Source organism: Haliotis rufescens, unplaced genomic scaffold (genome assembly GCF_023055435.1).
Source record: "Haliotis rufescens isolate VD_foot unplaced genomic scaffold, xgHalRufe1.0.p SCAF_2, whole genome shotgun sequence".
NCBI lineage: Eukaryota > Metazoa > Mollusca > Gastropoda > Lepetellida > Haliotidae > Haliotis > Haliotis rufescens.
In genome coordinates this window covers 1,932,048-1,951,367 of record NW_025963890.1, presented here as the reverse complement: position 1 = coordinate 1,951,367, position 19,320 = coordinate 1,932,048, and the positions used below count along the sequence as shown (strand labels likewise).

Below are 19,320 nucleotides of genomic sequence, written 5' to 3'. Positions count from 1 at the left end.
TGCAGCAGGAGGTATCGGCTTTGTTCACAGAGGCAAGATAACGGGTAGACGGTGACAAGTCATGTGTTCATGTGCAGCTCAGACCATGCAACTCTTGTAACTGATCACCCATTTTTACCTCTCACCAAGGCCAGGAACAACACACATGAATGAGTAAGCCATTGCCATCGAACCTATTGGCTCCAGGACTAGATTGATCTTATATCACTTTGCTTCCTAAATAGTTGTTGATCCAGCCAAAAAGTGTCCATCTGTGGAATGAACATGACATTGCAAGTCAGAGAGAACATATAGATTTTATAACACTCAGCCTTGAACAAAGTGGTGGTGTTTAAGGATGAGTGCTGCATGACACGAATGACTGGTTTAACACCGATTTTAACAGTATTCCAGTTATATCGCAGCGAGTCAGCTTAATGTGGGAGGAAAGCCCGAAGTGATGCAATTCTCAGACGTTTACCACTTCAGTGAAACCCACGGAGATCTGGATTAGGATTGGTCTTCAGCAACCGTGCTTGTCATAAGAGGGGACTATGCTTGTCGTAAGAGGTCACTAACAGTACTGGGTGGTCAGGCTCACTGACTTGGTTGATGCATGTCATAATATCCAGTTGTGAAAATCGATGCTCATGATGACAATCACTAGGATTGTCTGGAATATTGCTAAATGTGGCGTTAACAAACAAACCAACAAAAACATATTAACTATAGTAATATGAAAGCATCAGGTGGTCCTTAACTTCTTTGAGTAGTATGGCATGATTGTGACTATATTCTACACAACCTGGTGCCCATCTTCTGCCTATAAGGTTGGACAATGTAATTAATACCACAGGTGTAACTTAGACATTGACTCTGTGTAATTGGGGTTGTAAATTCACTGCTAAATTGGTATATATAATAAAATTTGAATCTAACACCAAGAAACTGTTACTTGAAGGGGAAAATCTGCTAGTATTGCCAATTAGTCAAGCATAGTGTAGATCAAGTCTAGACCAAGCAACCATATTACTCTGGTTCCTGTATTGAAGCCAACTGTGGCGGCTGTGTATGTTTGGAGAGTGAGTTGTTGGGTGATGTGTTCATGTGGTGGTGTTCGGGAAAGGACAACTCTCAGCTATAAAACTGTCTCTGTGGTGTGGTGGGTACAGCGACTGCGAAGAGAGCAAAAAGTCTGTGTTCAATTTCCTGGCCATGTATTTGCCTAGCGCTCGGCATAAAAGTCATAAAACTGGCTTGCTTAGAGTCAGCATATGTGTCTGAATGGGGTATCCATGTTAGACCGCACCACTATAGTATCTCAGTGAGCTAGTTCTATAAAGCCTGCATTGTACTAGTTAAAAAGCAGCCACTCACATTCATGTATATAGCTTTTCCAGTGAATTTTTCTTAATGCAATGTAGAGCGCCATTTCACCTCACCTGTTTTATCTGGCTTATGTAGTGTGTTGTCATATCCATACCTCTCTATATGACCTAGTTATGCGACCGCCTCCATGGTCTACTGGTAGAGCATCTGCCCAGGGAAAGGTCCAGGTTTGATCCCCGGCCATGTCATACCAAAAGACAGCAAAAGATGGTACTTGTTGTTGCCCTGCCTGGCACTTGGCATTAAGGGCAAAAACTAGGACTGGTCGGCTCAGAGTCAGTATACTGTATCTGAGTTGGGTACTCATGTTAAACTGCGGCATGGTATGTCAGTAGGCAAGCACTGTAAACTTGGCATTAGTTCGGACTAGTACAAGCAGCCACACACACACACACACACATGCACACGTATACACACAAACACACGTCACTATATAAGTGCAATAATCTTAAACACGACATTAAACCCCATTTCACCTCACCTCACCTAATTATGAAAGTGTCTACAGGCATTACCCATTGGAACCCAGGGGCGGTCGGGTAGCCTAGTGGTTAAAGCATTCGCTTGTCACGCCGAAGACCCGAGTTCGATTCCCAACATCGGTACAATGTGTGAAGCCCATTTCTGGCGTCCCCCACCATGATATTGCTGGACCATTACTAAAAGCGGCGTAAAACCATACTCACTCACTCACTCACTCACTCACTCACTCACTCACTCACTCCAATTGGAACCCAGTGTTAACCCATTTCACACCTGATCTCTTACTGACGAAGATACATAGAGGTTTTATACAGACTGATTAACAAACAGTGATGATAATGTGATAACTGGAAATCTGTAGCAGCCGAAACTAAAAGAAATAAGCAACATTAACAGTAAACCAGTGGAACAAGCCGGTGACCTCATCACACATCTCCAAGTCCCCAATTGCGTCCATCCATCGTGATGTACAGCATCTGTCTCTGGTAAGGTATTTTATTGGAAAACTCCTATGTTTTTATCAAGGAAGTCATTTGGATGCGGACACAACTGATCCATCAGAAGGTCTTGGACAGCCCTTCCCAGGTTTTCACTTCAAATACTGGGCATAATTCCTCCATCTTTGTCTGCAGACTGTGTTAGGGAGAACCAGTCAGGGACGACAGATTGGTCTGGTGGTTCCACTTAACTCGGGAAGATGTTGAGGGCCATTTACCAACGCTGTATGAGGAGAGTGTTTACCGACAGGAGACACATTCATATTGCATCCTATATGGAAAGCTGATATCTGATGCATCGTTGGTAAACCTGGGTGATCAGCTCATTTATCACATATGATGCGGAGACTTCCTCGTTACATGTGTGTCTTGTGTTGCTAATATCTTATTTATTATAACCATGTATGTTACATACATATCAATCGGGGGTTTCATACTTGGCTGGTTTTTCCAGTCAAATATCTTTATATTCCAGTGGTTGGTTAACGCTTTGACCACATTTTTATTTTCTGATGAGTCCAATGAGCTGTTGTAGGTATGCTCTGAGTTGGAGCTGCAACCAATTTATTTCAAATTTATTTAAAGGTGCAGGATCACATTTTAGTTTGGGCGGTACAGCCACCAGCCATCTACAGTGCCACACTTGTTGTGTCCCAAAGGTGTGCCAGAACCTTTGATTGTGGGGTCCAATCTTTGTACCTGATTATGTTTCTGCGTTTGTCAGCACCAAACTCGTGTTTCACCGAATAGGTAAATGTCTAAACTCTGCATCACTTGGGGCTTTCCTCCCATATCAAGCTGACACACTGTAGTATACAAGATATAGTGTTCAGGCAGCATTAGACCAAAAAAGGAAAGCATATGGCTTCTCTATTCATCCCTACTTTAAACCAAACTCCCTCACTCACTCTGTTGTTTTGTTTTCATTTTTGTAATTCATAAAGGAAAGCATATGGCTTCTCTATTCATCCCTGCTTTAAACCAGACTCTCTCACTCACTCACTCACTCACTCATTCACTCACTCACTCACTCACTCTGTTGGGGTTTTTTTTGTTATTGGTAAAGGAAGATATGTATGGCTTCTCTATTCCTGACCTGGCCAAAGATACTGAAATTAACCACATGGTGACTTCAGTATTGTCACACGTCAGAAAACACAGACCTGACATGTCATCATTGTTTTTATATCACTGGATGAAGGGATGAAGTGTTTTTAAGTAATTACTTAGCAGCCATTAAATTCTATTCGCACTTGACTTTGCAAATGAATCGTTTCTCCACTGGATTATATAAAACATGTACCAGCCATAGAAAATACACTGAAATTTTATCTTTCACCTTTTCTTTGATTATGCCAATGGCTATCAAGGACTTGTCAGATGCCTGTATAAGTCCTTCTAATGCCATGGCACTCGTGCATACTAAATGTCAGCACCAGAGAATTACTAGTCATGTTTTTCTGCTGAAACAGATTCCATTGGGCATTAAAAGCAAAATTGTGGTAATAATTGTGCAAATGGATCACTGAAAATCAGTGATGACACCAGGTGTTTGCAAAGAGGGTGAGCATGTTTTGGATGCTTCGAGGATTCTTATTAAGGTGTCTGTTTTGAAAGTTAAATCAGGAACAATAGGATCTACTATTTATGTTTCTTTCTGTGTCTATTTTGACCTGTTTTGAAAGTATGAGATACAATTAATCATGATGTTTCTAGGGCAATTATTATAATGGTAAAAAATAGACTCTTAAGTGCCAGGGTTTGGAATGAAGTACACTTTAAGTGCTAGGATCAGGAATAAAGTAGACTTTAACTTGTAGTGTAAAAGAATAAAGTAGACTTTAAGTACTAGGGTTAGGAATAAAGTAGACTTTAAGTACCAGGGTTAGCAATAAAGTAGACTTTAAGTACTAGGGTTAGCAGTAAAGTAGACTTTAAGTACCAGGGTTAGCAATAAAGTAGACTTTAAGTACCAGGGTTAGCAATAAAGAAGACTTTAAGTACCAGGGTTAGGAATAAAGTAGACTTTAAGTACCAGGTTTAGCAATAAAGTAGACTTTAAGTACCAGGGTTAGCAATAAAGTAGACTTTAAGTACCAGGGTTAGCAATAAAGAAGACTTTAAGTACCAGGGTTAGCAATAAAGTAGACTTTAAGTACCAGGGTTAGCAATAAAGTAGACTTTAAGTACCAGGGTTAGCAATAAAGAAGACTTTAAGTACCAGGGTTAGCAATAAAGAAGACTTTAAGTACTAGGGTTAGCAATAAAGAAGACTTTAAGTACTAGGGTTAGGAATAAAGTAGACTTTAAGTACTAGGGTTAGCAGTAAAGAAGACTTTAAGTACCAGGGTTAAGAATAAAGTAGACTCTCAATGGGCATACATTTGAGAATGGATGTAAACAGTCTTTATATTTGATGATGTTGGTGACTTTTTAAAATTGTGACATACTATTATTGTTTCAACTTGTGATCTTTATTTCCATAATATTTGAAAGAGACAAATGTCTTTGTCATCAATTATTACTATTGGCTATAGATGGTTTTCTTTGTAGGATAAAAACATGGCCCTATAGCTATGCCAATATTTAATAAGAGAAGTTTCCCCAGGATAACATTACTCATTTATCAGTTGATGTAGGGGAAAAGGTTACAGTGTATCCTCCAGATAAGATTACTGATAACGCTACTGTTATCAGTAGCCAGGAATAAACAACAAGATGCTATTGGCTAGGCATTAAACAGGGAATGTCTTCACTGATTAAAATCAGTGAGTGTAAACCTTGCTATCTATTGTTAGATTGTGGACATTGAAAAACATCACACAGATGGTACAAGGGACCTGTCATTCATTGTAGTGATGTTTCCCCTGATTTCATAAAGCACCTGTAGAAACAGGGCACTTATCTATATACAGGTACCGTAGTCAGTGTATTAAGCATTCAGCTCCAATAAGCACCCCTTGTCCAGCTTCTGGAAAAATCTGTAAACTTAATTTTGTTTTATTATAATAATTGTTTTTTATTATTATTATCTTTTTAAATGTAAACTTTTATTCTCAAGATAGTTGCCACAGTTTTACAATTAACCCTTACAGACTCACATGGCGAGAGGTATAGGGCAAGGTGGGATAATAACATTTCTTAGAATTTTAAGTACCAAAATAAGTTAATATATCAATTACCTTGTTCTAAGATAATCTTTATATAATAAGTACTCAATACACAGCCAAACATTTGCATGACAGACAGTATTTTCTTGTGTTTATAACACATCTTTACAGAAAACACCACAGTGTTCAAGAGGTATAATATTATATTTGCCTAGCAACTATTATCAAAAAGGTGTTAGTTTCATGAACTTAGAACTTAGTCTGTTTTCTACTGCTCTATCACTGACAACAAATGAACCTGCATGTTTTTTATAAGCTCTAACTGCTCAAAACGCTTACTAAGGCGAATACGGTGTTCAGTGTTAAAATTATTCATTATTGAAATCACATATCTCCGGAGTGTATATTTCAGAAGATAGAAACAGGTGTTAATCAGAATGTGTATTTTAAGGAATAGTTATTTTAACAGTTTATCAAATATGTGTGGATCAATATGAGACTCCAAGAAAGCTATTTAATGTGGCCATACACAATACTGCCTTTGTGATTTTCCAACAGGCAAGAGAAATCCTTCAAGAAACATTGATTACTGCTGTTTTTTCTACAGATTCTGATATTAAGCATGGATCAGTGAACAAAAACTGTGTTAGTGCTTGGCGTCCAACGTATAAGACAAATCAGGCAGTTTTGATGTGGGCAGACATTGTGAATAACCTTATCTTGAATGAACTAAACAAGCTCTTTGCTTGTGACATTTAATACATCTTCTGATATGTGCTTGTGGTATTGATTAGTCCATTTGATTCCTAGGTCTAAATCTTTGTATTGATCACTTTCCAAAAGGGATTATTTGCCTTGGTCAGTCATATCCTTTAATGAAAATGTTGATGCATTTTGGTGTTAATTAAATGGTAGGTTTTAGGAATGCAGATGTATGATTTGTTTGTTTGTTGTTTAACGCTGCACTCAGCAATATTCCAGCTATATGATGGCAGTCTGTAAATAATCAAGTCTGGACCAGACAATCCTGTGGTTGACATCATGAGCATCATTCCACACAATTGGGATACGATGACATGCATCAACCAAGTCAGCGAGCCTGGCCACCCGATCTCTTTAGTCCCCTCTTACGACAAGCATAGTCGCCTTTTACAGCAGCATGGGTTGCTGAAGACCTATTCTACCTCGGATCTTCACGGTGCAGATGTATGAGAGAAGGATAATCTTCCATATTTGTCCTCTCTGGGTATTCTGTGTTATATCCGTCCACTGATGCTTTGAAGATCGGATTTTGATACTTTGTCAGAATTGTAAACTAACTTTACTTTGAGTTTTCCAGCAACATTAAGCTGACATGCCATGATATAACTGAAAAACTGTTAAAAGCAGCATGGAGAACCTAACTCGTCCCAATATCATTGCCACTATTGGATTTTTGTTAAAGTTTAAAGCTTGTTCTCGAGTGTTCAAAGAACAAGTAACTCCCAGGGCGAGACTCAAGTTATTGGTGCTATTTGTGGTGGCAGATGACTTCCAACAAGTCACTGCTAAAACTAATAACAAAGCTCCAAGGTAACTGATTCATTTTTTAAGGAGTTAGCACACATGGCATTTTGGTCATGCAATAAAACATGTTGGTGACTGTCATTGTAAGATGGAAGAAAGCAATCAAACAGATTTCTGCAGTAGTCCTCAGGATCAACATGATTTGTTGGAAAATTAATTATTTAAACTCTTTGACGTATTTTAAGGAATAGTTTAGTCTGAGAATTTTGTCAACATCCACTAATCCATGTAGTTAGTTATAGTACTCTGAGGAAGAAACAAATTCTGTTGTGACACATTCATGTCACATGATGCTACAGGTCTATTGAAAACATTCTGTGACGTCATTCTTTTGCTTGAACACTCCATTATTTTTTAGGAATTGACAGTTATTTGTCAATTATACATTATCTTGAACCAACATTTCAATTAATTTTACTTGGAATAGGCGGAACTATTTTTTTTCTTATTTTGACAAGTGAATGATTTCAAATTTTGTCGGAAAACGTGTGTCGCCAGCGGGGTTCAAACTTGCATTGTTTGATTAGAAGACGTCTAATTGTGGTCCACAGCTATGGCGTCACATGGTGATACCATGTGAAATTAACTATTAAGTATTTTTAAATATTTGCAAAAATCCTTAAAGCTCAAATATAATATGTATTAAAGAGCTGACTTTCACTGTGAGTTCATTAGTTTGAGAGCAAAGCGGTATGATCATCAGAGCTTGCGACAAATAAATGCGATTGATGAAATACTAGTCTAGGACCCCACGACATTATAAAGACCTGTGTACCATGCATTGTAAATATCAGCACGTGACAGAGCTTGGTGCACGTGCAACAGCGGCACAGAACACGTTCCTCGCACCTCATGCAGGGGCAACTCACACAGTATACATACACTCTACAAAGAGTGCCGGTGTATTTTTTAAATATATTCCACAAGAGAATGTTTGGCAAATGTAAAAGTAGGGCTGTGTTTTAAGTAGGGGCATATCTTCTTAATTCTCCATTCCTTAATAATGATGGGCCTCATCTCCATTACTTTTGGAGAGTTACTGGGACATTCCTCTCTTCAGCACTTTTATTGGGTGTAACTCTTTTTTTATTTTTTTTATTTTCACACTTTATTCATCATTTATTGGGTGTAACTTGATGAAAACATTTAAATCAAGAACTGATGCAAAATATCTTTCAAGAATGTGATTTAATTCTCACTTAATAAATATTCATTGTGTCACTTCATCTGTCCATTACAGGTTGTTGGAGACAGTCTGAGCTCAATGCCCGTCCATTATAAACTTCCAGTAATGTTTTATACGGAATAGTAAAGCCAATTTGTTTCACAGCGTTTATGACCATATTGGCGAACATACTTATAATTTTAACTTTCATTGTGATCACAGTGCATCTAGAAGGACTTCAAGAACAGAAAACTGTCAAGTTCCTTCACTCAATCAAAAGTTAAATATCTTCCTTCTCCAGTGGGCGATTTAATTGCTCTTTCATAGTATAACACAAGAGTGTTTGAGAGGCTAAGTATTTAATGTTTTCGAATGTTGGTTCACAGTGGCACTTGTAAGTTTTACCAGTGTCACAGACATGTGCAGTGAGACAAGATGGTGGTGTGACCCCAATCTGACCCTGCTGTTGCAAACATGAGCTACAGGTCTCCCAGGAACATGGTGTCAGGAGCTGACGTATACCAGGCACTGCTGGGAGCTCATGGTGTAATATCCAGTTAGGATTAGGACACATTATTGTCAGTGTCAGAAATGTTGGCCCTTTCTGAAGTTTCCAGATGGGTTATGACGTCTGCTGGTGCTCCGGGGAGCTCTGGCCATCACAACATGTTCCGCTGAGTGCAGCTTAGTGCTCTGTCACAGGCAGCATTGTGGATACATTGACAGGGACTGCTATTATCTTCAGGATAGCTGGAACCCAAAGGATTGGATAAAGTATAAATATTAGCATTTAGTGTGTAGGAATATGGCTTTGATAGATGGACAAAGGTTCTTCTATGTCAAGATGCTAAACTTAACTATCAGTGTCTCCTGTTGCTTTTTTTCCCTTCAGCATCGAACACTTCCTGTTTTGAATGATGGGGTAGCTGAGTGGTTAAAGCGTTCGCTTGTCATGCCGAAGACCTGGGTTCGATTCCTCACATGGGTACAATGTGTGAAGCCAATTTCTGGTGTCCGTTGCCTTGATATTGCTAGAATATTGCTCAAAGTGGCATAAAACCAAATGTCTGCATAATCATATATACAGTATGTGCACAGTGTTCTAACTCAAACTTTTGGAACTTCAAACTGTAAAAGTTCCCCAGGTGACATTATAAAGAAACATGGGACCACCTTGATTCTATCCTGGCCCAGTTGGTCCGGTAACTTCCTTCCTTTGATCTATTGCCTGCTGCTTGTTTACCTCACTGGAGGCTACAAAAACCTGCTCTTTTTCTAAAAGAAAAACGAGAAACGAAGGAAATTGATGGAGACTTGCCGACTTCCCGTCTAAGGAACTATTTTGTCGGCGTGGGCGCACCTGGTGAACCAGTGTCAGACAATGTAGATGGATTACTGCCTGTTTCGACCTGATTTGTTACCCAGACGACTGTCACACTGCCCAAAGTGCTCACTCTTACTTAATTTCACAGAATGTTTTCTGCACCCTTTTTTTCATCCAGTTTTCAGTCTGGGTGACAACTGGACAGATCCAGATCCAGATGCTTTTGTGAAAGATCAAGTTTAGAATTTCAGAAAAGAAATGTTTCTTCCCTCCCAGCAGAGGTCTGCAACTCTGAGTGACTGTTTGTGATTAATATTGAAATGCATTTAGCTTGTGGCATCTTCACCAGGAGTCACCAAGAATGTTTGTTGTAGATGATGTAGCAAAAATTGAATTTCATCCTGAAAGTTGTTTATCAAATTGGCTTAAAAGATGCTTGTCACCTTTTGAGACCTCGACTTTATGAAATTGAAATTTTTATGCCAGTAGATTTACAGTTGCAAAACTGTTCCTATGAATAGGTTTTTAGATTGTGTGTTGATAAATCGAACTCAACCTATGTATGATAGATACCCTGATAGTTGAAGTAGAGACAATTCATGCCTTGCTTGACAACAGTATAAGGGTCTGTACCAAAATGTCACCTTTACAGTATTAAGGAAGTTGTTATCCATAAATTGTGTCTACTTCATCCGTCAACTTCTAAGTGATGCCTATCAAACAGTTCCCCTGGTAGTTGGTACAGAGGTTCTGTTTGGCTTTTTCTGTCCTTTTGTGACCAATTTGATATAGGTGAACTTCAGAATAGGTGTATATTATGGACAGGGTCAAATGTTTTCCATTTTTGTGTGTAAAGTTGCATGGCAGATTCAGTGTCAGATATACATCTTTCAATTTCAATTCACCCAGATAAATATGTGACTTCTGATCTCCCTTCCAGAATGTCCTGGATCCATCCTTCAGCTGATCCTGATGGTTCATGTTACTGTGTCCTTGGCTATTCTTGGCCATTGACCTATCTCATAAGGGATGTTTGGGGATATCTAAGTGGCGGCTGTAGGAAATGCTACATGATAATAGAATAGTAACATAGGACTAATCGAATCTTGCTGCTAATTCACCTTGTCTTGACTTGCAGGAAGACTGCCCAGATGGACAACTGTCAAAGGAGAAGTTCAAGAATGTCTATGCCAACTTCTTCCCGGGAGGAAATCCAGATGCCTTTTGTGAGCATGTGTTCCGGTCGTTTGACCGTGATGGAAGTGGGTCAATAGAATTCAAGGAGTTTCTAATGGCGATCAACATCACATCACAGAAAGGCAAAGCAGAGGACAAACTCAACTGGGCTTTTGACATGTACGACATTGATGGGAATGGAACCATTGAAAAGAACGAGATGGAGAGCATTATAGAGGTAAGGTGAACACCATGTATAGAATGGCTGACGTGGATGTGAGAGGTGGATGTTATGCAGGGTGATGTGGGTATATAGCAGGGGTGAGTTGGATATATGGCAGGTGAGGTGGGTATATAGCAGTGAGGTGGATATATAGCAGGGGTGAGCTGGATATATAGCAGGGTGAGGTGGGTGTATAGCAGGAGTGAGGTGGGTATATAGCAGGGGGGAGCTGGATATATGGCAGGGTGAGGTGGATATATAGCAAGAGTGAGCTGGATATATGGCAGGGGTGAGCTGGATATATAGCAGGGTGAGGTGGATATATGGCAGGGTGAGGTGGATATATAGCAAGTGTGAGGTGGATATATGGCAGGGTGAGGTGGGTATATAGCAGGGGTGAGGTGGATATATAACAGGGTGAGGTGGGTATATAGCAGGGTTGTGGTGTGTATATAGCAGGAGTGAGGTGGGTATATAGCAGGAGTGAGATAGCAGGTATATAGCGGGGTTGAGATGGGTATATACCATGGGTGAGGTGGAAATATGACAAGGTGAGGTGGATATATATCAGGAGTGAGGTATATACCATCAGTGAGGTGAATATGTAGCAGAGGTGAGGCAGATATATATAAGAGGTGAGGTGGATATATATTGGGTGAGATGGATATAGAGCAGAGGTTGGGTGAATATATATCAGGAGTGAGTTGGATACATGTCAGGGTGAGGTTGATCTATATCAGGGGAGAGGTGAAAATACAGCAGAGGTGGCATGGATATATATCAGGGGTGAAGTGAAAATATAGCAGTGGTGGCATGGATATATATCGGGTGAGGTGAAAATACAGCAGAGGTGGCATGGATATATATCAGGGGTGAAGTGAAAATATAGCAGTGGTGGCATGGATATATATCAGGGGTGAGGCAGATACATATTAGAAGTGACCTGATGTCAGAGTGAGGTGGATATATAGCAGGTGAGGCAGATATATATAAGAGATATATATCAGGAATGAGGTTGACATATAGCAGCATATATTGTTGACCAGAACAGTCGACCACACTGAAACACCAGCATGAGTGGAAGTTAATCATGTGTCCATATGTGGGACAATTCTTTTGTGTTATGACCCATCAATATCATCGGTCATGAAATCACCATCACAGATGCGGACTTTTTATTAAATAGACAGGATATATTTGTTATAATGGCATTGCCAGTTATCGCAGGGACATTGATGGCAAGTCATAGAGATAAGATGTATGGCCAGTGCAGAAAAAGGCCCTCTTGACTGACACCGGTGCCACTTAGTGACATAATTTGTGTCATCTGAGATGCAAAGGCAGGGAGCAACACCAGTTATTTTAGTTCCACTAGTAAAGTCTAGACAGTGAATAACCATGGATGCCAGGATATCGGGAGCTGTAGACAAAGGTCGCTCGCCATGATCCCCTCCTGTCAGCAACACAGGATATTTGCTTATGTAGATCTGCCTGTTTTGGTACTGGAGGAAGTTAAACTGTTAATGGGTGACATGATTGGGTGTAGGTCCAGTGTTACACATGTGTCAGCATGCCCAGTGCCCTGTGTCACACGATAGAAAAGCGTATCCCAACTATCATTTACATGGTTTTAGGGCTGGCTATTGATGCAGATCATAGAGATCGATAATCATTAACAAAATATTGATCAATTATCAATAAATATATAAGTAACTTTGAGCAAATGCACAAAAGAGTCTGCGAAAATAATCCAAATATTTTACTCCACTGGTGAGTGTGGGACGTTTATGCAGGGATTACTTTGTGGACATTTGAGATTTAACAAAAACCGTTACTTTCCATCTTCAGCAATTGACATTATTGTCCGTTTTGGTAATTCTAAACTATATTTCATCAGAATAGCTTATGTAAGATATAATCAATGACACAATTTTCATACTGTTAATCGTTTATAGTTCTTCCCATCGATATGATTTCCAAATTCAGTTGATGTATTATCTCATCTCTCAATTAAATGTTGTTAGAAATCTTTCATATACATTTGTTTAAATCTAATAATGATGGGATTAATTATAAACCTGTTTTCGGTTACCACAAACATCATATGATACTTAATTTGTTCATTTAATTGTCGAATAAATCTCAGCCTTTCTCTAGAAATATTTTCTATGAGAACACCATGCTACTTTAGTTAACACAGATATAATTTGGACCGCACTGTACATCATGCATTCATATCAATTTCCATTTAGATTTCCTCTGAAAGATATCTTATCACAAATACAAGATCAAATGAACTAATTATGAAACTGACTTATCCAATGATTGCCCTATAAACTTAATCAGTTTTGACGTTAATGATATCTGTTGACATGTACTTATCAAATCACATTATGGAGTTAATGTTGGGAAACGATTATTCGTCTTGTAGGAACTGAGATGAGAGACATACATCAGCAGCAGTATACTAATATGATTATGGAAGATGATAATAATGCTTAAGCTCAGTTATGTCCGTAAATGTAAGCAATCTTTATTATTTATTTTCTCAAACTATACTTTTGGATGTTGTTCGTTCATGTTTTATGAAGACTGCACTATTAAGAGAGGGATATTCTAAGTTCTTGAGGGGGATACCAGGTCGATGTACTCTAATATCAGTTTATGTTCCTTGTACCCTGTACCCTGTACCCTCATGTCAGTTTGTGTACCCTGTACCCTCATGTCAGTTTATGTACCCTGTACCCTCATGTCACTTTATGTACCCTCATGTCAGTTTGTGTACCCTGTACCCTCATGTCAGTTTGTGTACCCTGTACCCTGTACCCTCATGTCAGTTTGTGTACCCTGTACCCTCATGTCAGATTATGTTCCCTGTACCCTGTACCCTCATGTCAGTTTATGTTCCCTGTACCCTCATGTCAGTTTATGTTCCCTGTACCCTGTGCCCTCATGTCAGATTATGTTCCCTGTACCCTGTACCCTCATGTCAGTTTATGTTCCCTGTACCCTCATGTCAGTTTATGTACCCTGTACCCTCATGTCAGTTTATGTACCCTGTACCCTCATGTCAGTTTATGTACCCTGTACCCTCATGTCAGTTTATGTTCCCTGTACCCTCATGTCAGTTTATGTACCCTGTACCCTCATGTCAGTTTATGTACCCTGTACCCTCATGTCAGTTTATGTTCCCTGTACCCTCATATCAGTTTATGTACCCTGTACCCTGTTCCCTCATGTCAGTTTGTGTTCCCTGTACCCTCATTTCAGTGTATGTACCCTGTACCCTCATGTCAGTTTATGTCCCCTGTACCCTGTACCCTCATGTCAGTTTATGTACCCTGTACCCTCATGTCAGTTTGTGTTCCCTGTACCCTCATGTCAGTTTATGTACCCTGTACCCTCGTGTCAGTTTGTGTACCCTGTACCCTGTACCCTCATGTCAGTTTGTGTACCCTGTACCATGTACCCTCATGTCACTTTATGTTCCCTGTACCCTGTACCCTCATGTCAGTTTATGTTCTCTGTACCCTCATGTCAGTTTATGTACCCTGTACCCTGTTCCCTCATGTCAGATTATGTACCCTGTACCCTCATGTCAGTTTATGTACCCTGTACCCTCATGTCAGTTTGTGTTCCCTGTACCCTCATGTCAGTTTATGTACCCTGTACCCTGTACCCTCATGTCAGTTTGTGTACCCTGTACCCTCATGTCAGATTATGTTCCCTGTACCCTGTACCCTCATGTCAGTTTATGTTCCCTGTACCCTCATGTCAGTTTGTGTTCCCTGTACCCTCATGTCAGTTTATGTTCCCTGTACCCTCATGTCAGTTTATGTACCCTGTACCCTGTTCCCTCATGTCAGATTATGTTCCCTGTACCCTGTACCCTCATGTCAGTTTATGTACCCTGTACCCTCATGTCAGTTTGTGTTCCCTGTACCCTCATGTCAGTTTATGTACCCTGTACCCTGTACCCTCATGTCAGTTTGTGTACCCTGTACCCTGTACGCTCATGTCAGATTATGTTCCCTGTACCCTGTACCCTCATGTCAGTTTATGTACCCTGTACCCTCATGTCAGTTTGTGTTCCCTGTACCCTGTACCCTCATGTCAGTTTATGTTCCCTGTACCCTCATGTCAGTTTATGTTCCCTGTACCCTGTACCCTCATGTCAGTTTATGTACCCTGTACCCTCATGTCAGTTTATGTTCCCTGTACCCTCATGTCAGTTTATGTACCCTGTACCCTGTTCCCTCATGTCAGATTATGTTCCCTGTACCCTGTACCCTCATGTCAGTTTATGTACCCTGTACCCTCATGTCAGTTTGTGTTCCCTGTACCCTGTACCCTCATGTCAGTTTATGTTCCCTGTACCCTCATGTCAGTTTATGTACCCTGTACCCTGTTCCCTCATGTCAGATTATGTTCCCTGTACCCTGTACCCTCATGTCAGATTATGTTCCCTGTACCCTGTTCCCTCATGTCAGTTTATGTACCCTGTACCCTGTTCCCTCATGTCAGATTATGTTCCCTGTACCCTGTACCCTCATGTCAGTTTATGTTCCCTGTACCCTCATGTCAGTTTATGTTCCCTGTACCCTGTACCCTCATGTCAGTTTATGTACCCTGTACCCTCATGTCAGTTTATGTTCCCTGTACCCTCATGTCAGTTTATGTACCCTGTACCCTGTTCCCTCATGTCAGATTATGTTCCCTGTACCCTGTACCCTCATGTCAGTTTATGTACCCTGTACCCTCATGTCAGTTTGTGTTCCCTGTACCCTGTACCCTCATGTCAGTTTATGTTCCCTGTACCCTCATGTCAGTTTATGTACCCTGTACCCTGTTCCCTCATGTCAGATTATGTTCCCTGTACCCTGTACCCTCATGTCAGATTATGTTCCCTGTACCCTGTTCCCTCATGTCAGTTTATGTACCCTGTACCCTGTTCCCTCATGTCAGATTGTGTTCCCTGTACCCTGTACCCTCATGTCAGTTTATGTTCCCTGTACCCTCATGTCAGTTTGTGTTCCCTGTACCTTCATGTCACTTTGTGTTCCCTCTCAGTTTATAATTTATCTGAGTATTTCTTTCAAAGTTTGAGTCGTAAATGTGTCATATTACTAGAGAGGGAGGGTAGCCTAGAGGTTAAAGTGTTCACCCATCACACCAAACACAATTCCAACAATGAGTAAAATGTGTGAAGCCCATTACTGGTGTTCCCTGCCATGATATTGCTGGAATATTGCTAAAAGCACCGTAAAACTATAATTAATATTTTGGAGAATTTTACACACCTTAAATATGTAAACACAGGCCGATTAAAGAAGCAAAACTAGGAGGATTCTACAAGCATTAATCATACTTGATATCAAACCACACGTGGCAAGATCTTATTCCTTTCCAATAGTTCTGAAGCATCAAGTACTCTAAGAATGTTTTTCATCGGAATATCAAATTGTGTTTGACGTCATGTTACAATTAATCAGGGAACATCATGATTTTCTTCAACCAATTCAACTGTTGAGATTTAACCATTTCCTTTACATATATAAACATCTGTAAGAAATCACTATATGTATCATATGTACCGTATCAAGTGTACTTAGAAAATTAAGAAAATGGAAGCACATCTTGTATAAACAAGTTTAAATTGATATCAGAGATCAAGCAAGGGAGCACAAACTTAGCTCAAACATCGATGTAACCACAATTTTGTGATAAAAGGTTACTATGCAAGGTGATTGACAAGTTTAAATTGTATTTCCCATGCTGTAGAGATATCTAAAAGCAGCAATCGATATTATCGTGTGTGATTTTCTCTTTGACAAAACCGAAATAGGTATCATGTTGTTTTACCTCGGCTCCCCTGGTGTTTTGATGGTTCAGTTAAAAAAAAGTTCAATATCATAACTTAGACATTTTAAGTACAAAAGATCTCAAGAAGTTAGTTCAGCAATATTTAGTTTTTCTATTTTGTTATATTCGTTGTTGCTTATAGGAAATGTACTGAAAATAACATTTTGTTTTGTTGTTTGTTGTTTAATGCCGCACTCAGCAATATTCCAGCTATATGACGGTGGTCTGTAAGTAATCAAGTCTGGACCAGACAATCCAGTGATTGACATCATAAGCATCGATCCACACAATTGGGATACGATGACCTGCATCAGCCAAGTCAGCGAGCCCAACCACCCGATCCCGTTAGTCGCCTCTTAATACAAGCATGGTCGCCTTTTATGGCAAGCATGGGTTGCTGAAGACCTACTCTACCCGGGATCTTCATGGGTCCTGAAAATAACAAACGACCCCTAGTGATGCAATTACCCTGTGTATACCACCGACTTCTTGTCATGTGTGGAAGTTTGATGAGTCTCAATTCACGATCTACCAATCAGCCTTAGCCCAGACAATCACATTATTAATGAATCCCCAATATTGATTTACAATTAACCCACCTTGCGCGTGTGTATGGAGGTGCCACTGGAGGGGCAGGATACACTCACCTTTTTGCAAACACCTGGTATCAAGACTTATTGACAGTGATTCATAAACACATGCTTATGACATAGTCACAATCACACAATGCTTTTGGTAGAGATTTCCTAAGATTATGGAAATGTTTATTGTCGGTTTTATTAAGTCAATGTCACAAAACTATGACTTACTATAAGTAACATTTTGTCTTTTTTAAATTCTATTCTCCTTCTTTAAGGTTTATTGCAAGGCACAAATAACAAAAGTCTGATCAGTGTTGCCGTACCGGAAGTTGATTGGGAATTGGTGTGATCTGCTGATCAGTCTCCACATTTTCAAAGAAATTAAATTCACTATTTTGAATTAAATACTGAATAATACTTATGAAATACATTTAAGACGAAAGCATTGATATAATTTCCCTATTGGATATTTCACATTATAAGAACAGCACTCAATAGTGCACTCAGCAACCTATGCCTGTCGTAAGAGGCGACTAACGGAATTGGGTGGTCAGGCTCGCTGACTTGGTTGATGCATGTCATCGTATCCCAATTCCATAGATCGATGCTTATAATATCAATCACTGGATTGTCGGGTTCAGACTCAATTATTTACAGATCGACGTCATATAGCTGTAATATTGATGAGTGCGGCATTGAACTACAAACAAATAAACAAACAACACATTGGTGGACCTCAGTGCAAATTTGTTCACATGCTATTTCTGGTGTTAACATTGAGTGAGTGAGTATGGTTTTACACCGCTTTTAATTGGCTTCACACATTGTACCCATGTGGGGAATCTAACCCAGTTCTTCGACATAAGGAGCGAATGATTTAACCCCAAGGCTACCCCACTGCCCCTGGTCTTAACAAGCTGGTGTTTAGTACGCACCCTCCTTCACACAGATGACTGATAAAATACGGCAAAAATGATATATTTCCAAACACCAACTTGTGTCAATTGACCAATCATCAAATAAGAAAGTGATCGGGCAACCTACGAAATTTAGAAAATATGTCTTTAGAAATGTGCAGAATATTCCCACTGACAGCATATATGTGCTGTGGCGGCCAGGGTAATACACGTCTGTATTTTCTGAATGAACCAGCTCCCCGACATCACCAACACTGCAGTAATGGCAGTTCCCGCCATGCACTGGGGGACCCCCCTGACTGGTGCCATGACACTGATGCTGGAGGGATAAAGCACTGCAGGGTTGCTCAGACATTCAGGACCATATGACATTACATGGCCATAAAACCAATAGAAGTATTATACAAACTGATAGCATATGCTCAATAACAGCATGATTTTAGAATATTCTCATTGGAGTATTCAACATTATTCGTTCTGGTGCAGAGCATCAGATGTTTGTGAAGCTGGGTCTTCATGGTAACAGATGCAGGTCATCAAGACGGTGTGGTCCAGAACTTGTTTAGGTTCCCTGAAAATGTTGATTTCAGGCTGAAATGTTATAACCTAAATATATATATGAAATAAGAAGAGAAAAAATCATAGATCAAATTACCTCAAAATAGTGACATAAATAAACCATTGCAATGTTTCAAAGTGTCAAAATACAGGATGCAGATACAAGAGCAAGGATATTCAAGCCAAGCCCCAACATGTCATGAAAAATATTTTAAAACGCAAATCATAATGTTATATACTGCTCAAAAGAAGTTCGAGAACACCTAATTCTTCCATATTACTACAGTTATTCTATTATGGCATGATCTTTAACTTCTTTTGAGCTGTATATTTCAGGATCACTTGTGGTAAACACTTGCTCATTATGGTGCTGTTTATTGTATTTTCCTGCAACGAGTCATATGTTTAGTAAAAACATGTTTTTCACAATGGCCAATGGTTACCAACAATTGGCTCCTTGGACAAATTTTACTAACAAAATGGTCTGTTA

The 19,320-nt window shown here is 39.6% G+C and overlaps 1 protein-coding gene across 3 annotated transcripts in view; it reads left to right on the top strand.

Annotated features, from left to right (window-relative positions):
* Positions 1-19,320, top strand: part of LOC124114122 (neuronal calcium sensor 2-like) — a 149,667-nt gene that overhangs the window by 113,157 nt on the left and 17,190 nt on the right. For all 3 annotated transcript variants that reach the window (XR_007222135.1, XM_046474683.2, XM_046474684.2), the window contains one exon: positions 10,652-10,927. Coding sequence is in view for 2 of the 3 variants with exons in the window: in XM_046474683.2 (XP_046330639.1) it covers positions 10,652-10,927 (276 nt within the window). In the remaining variant the exon portion in view is untranslated. The remainder of the gene's footprint in view (positions 1-10,651; positions 10,928-19,320) is intronic.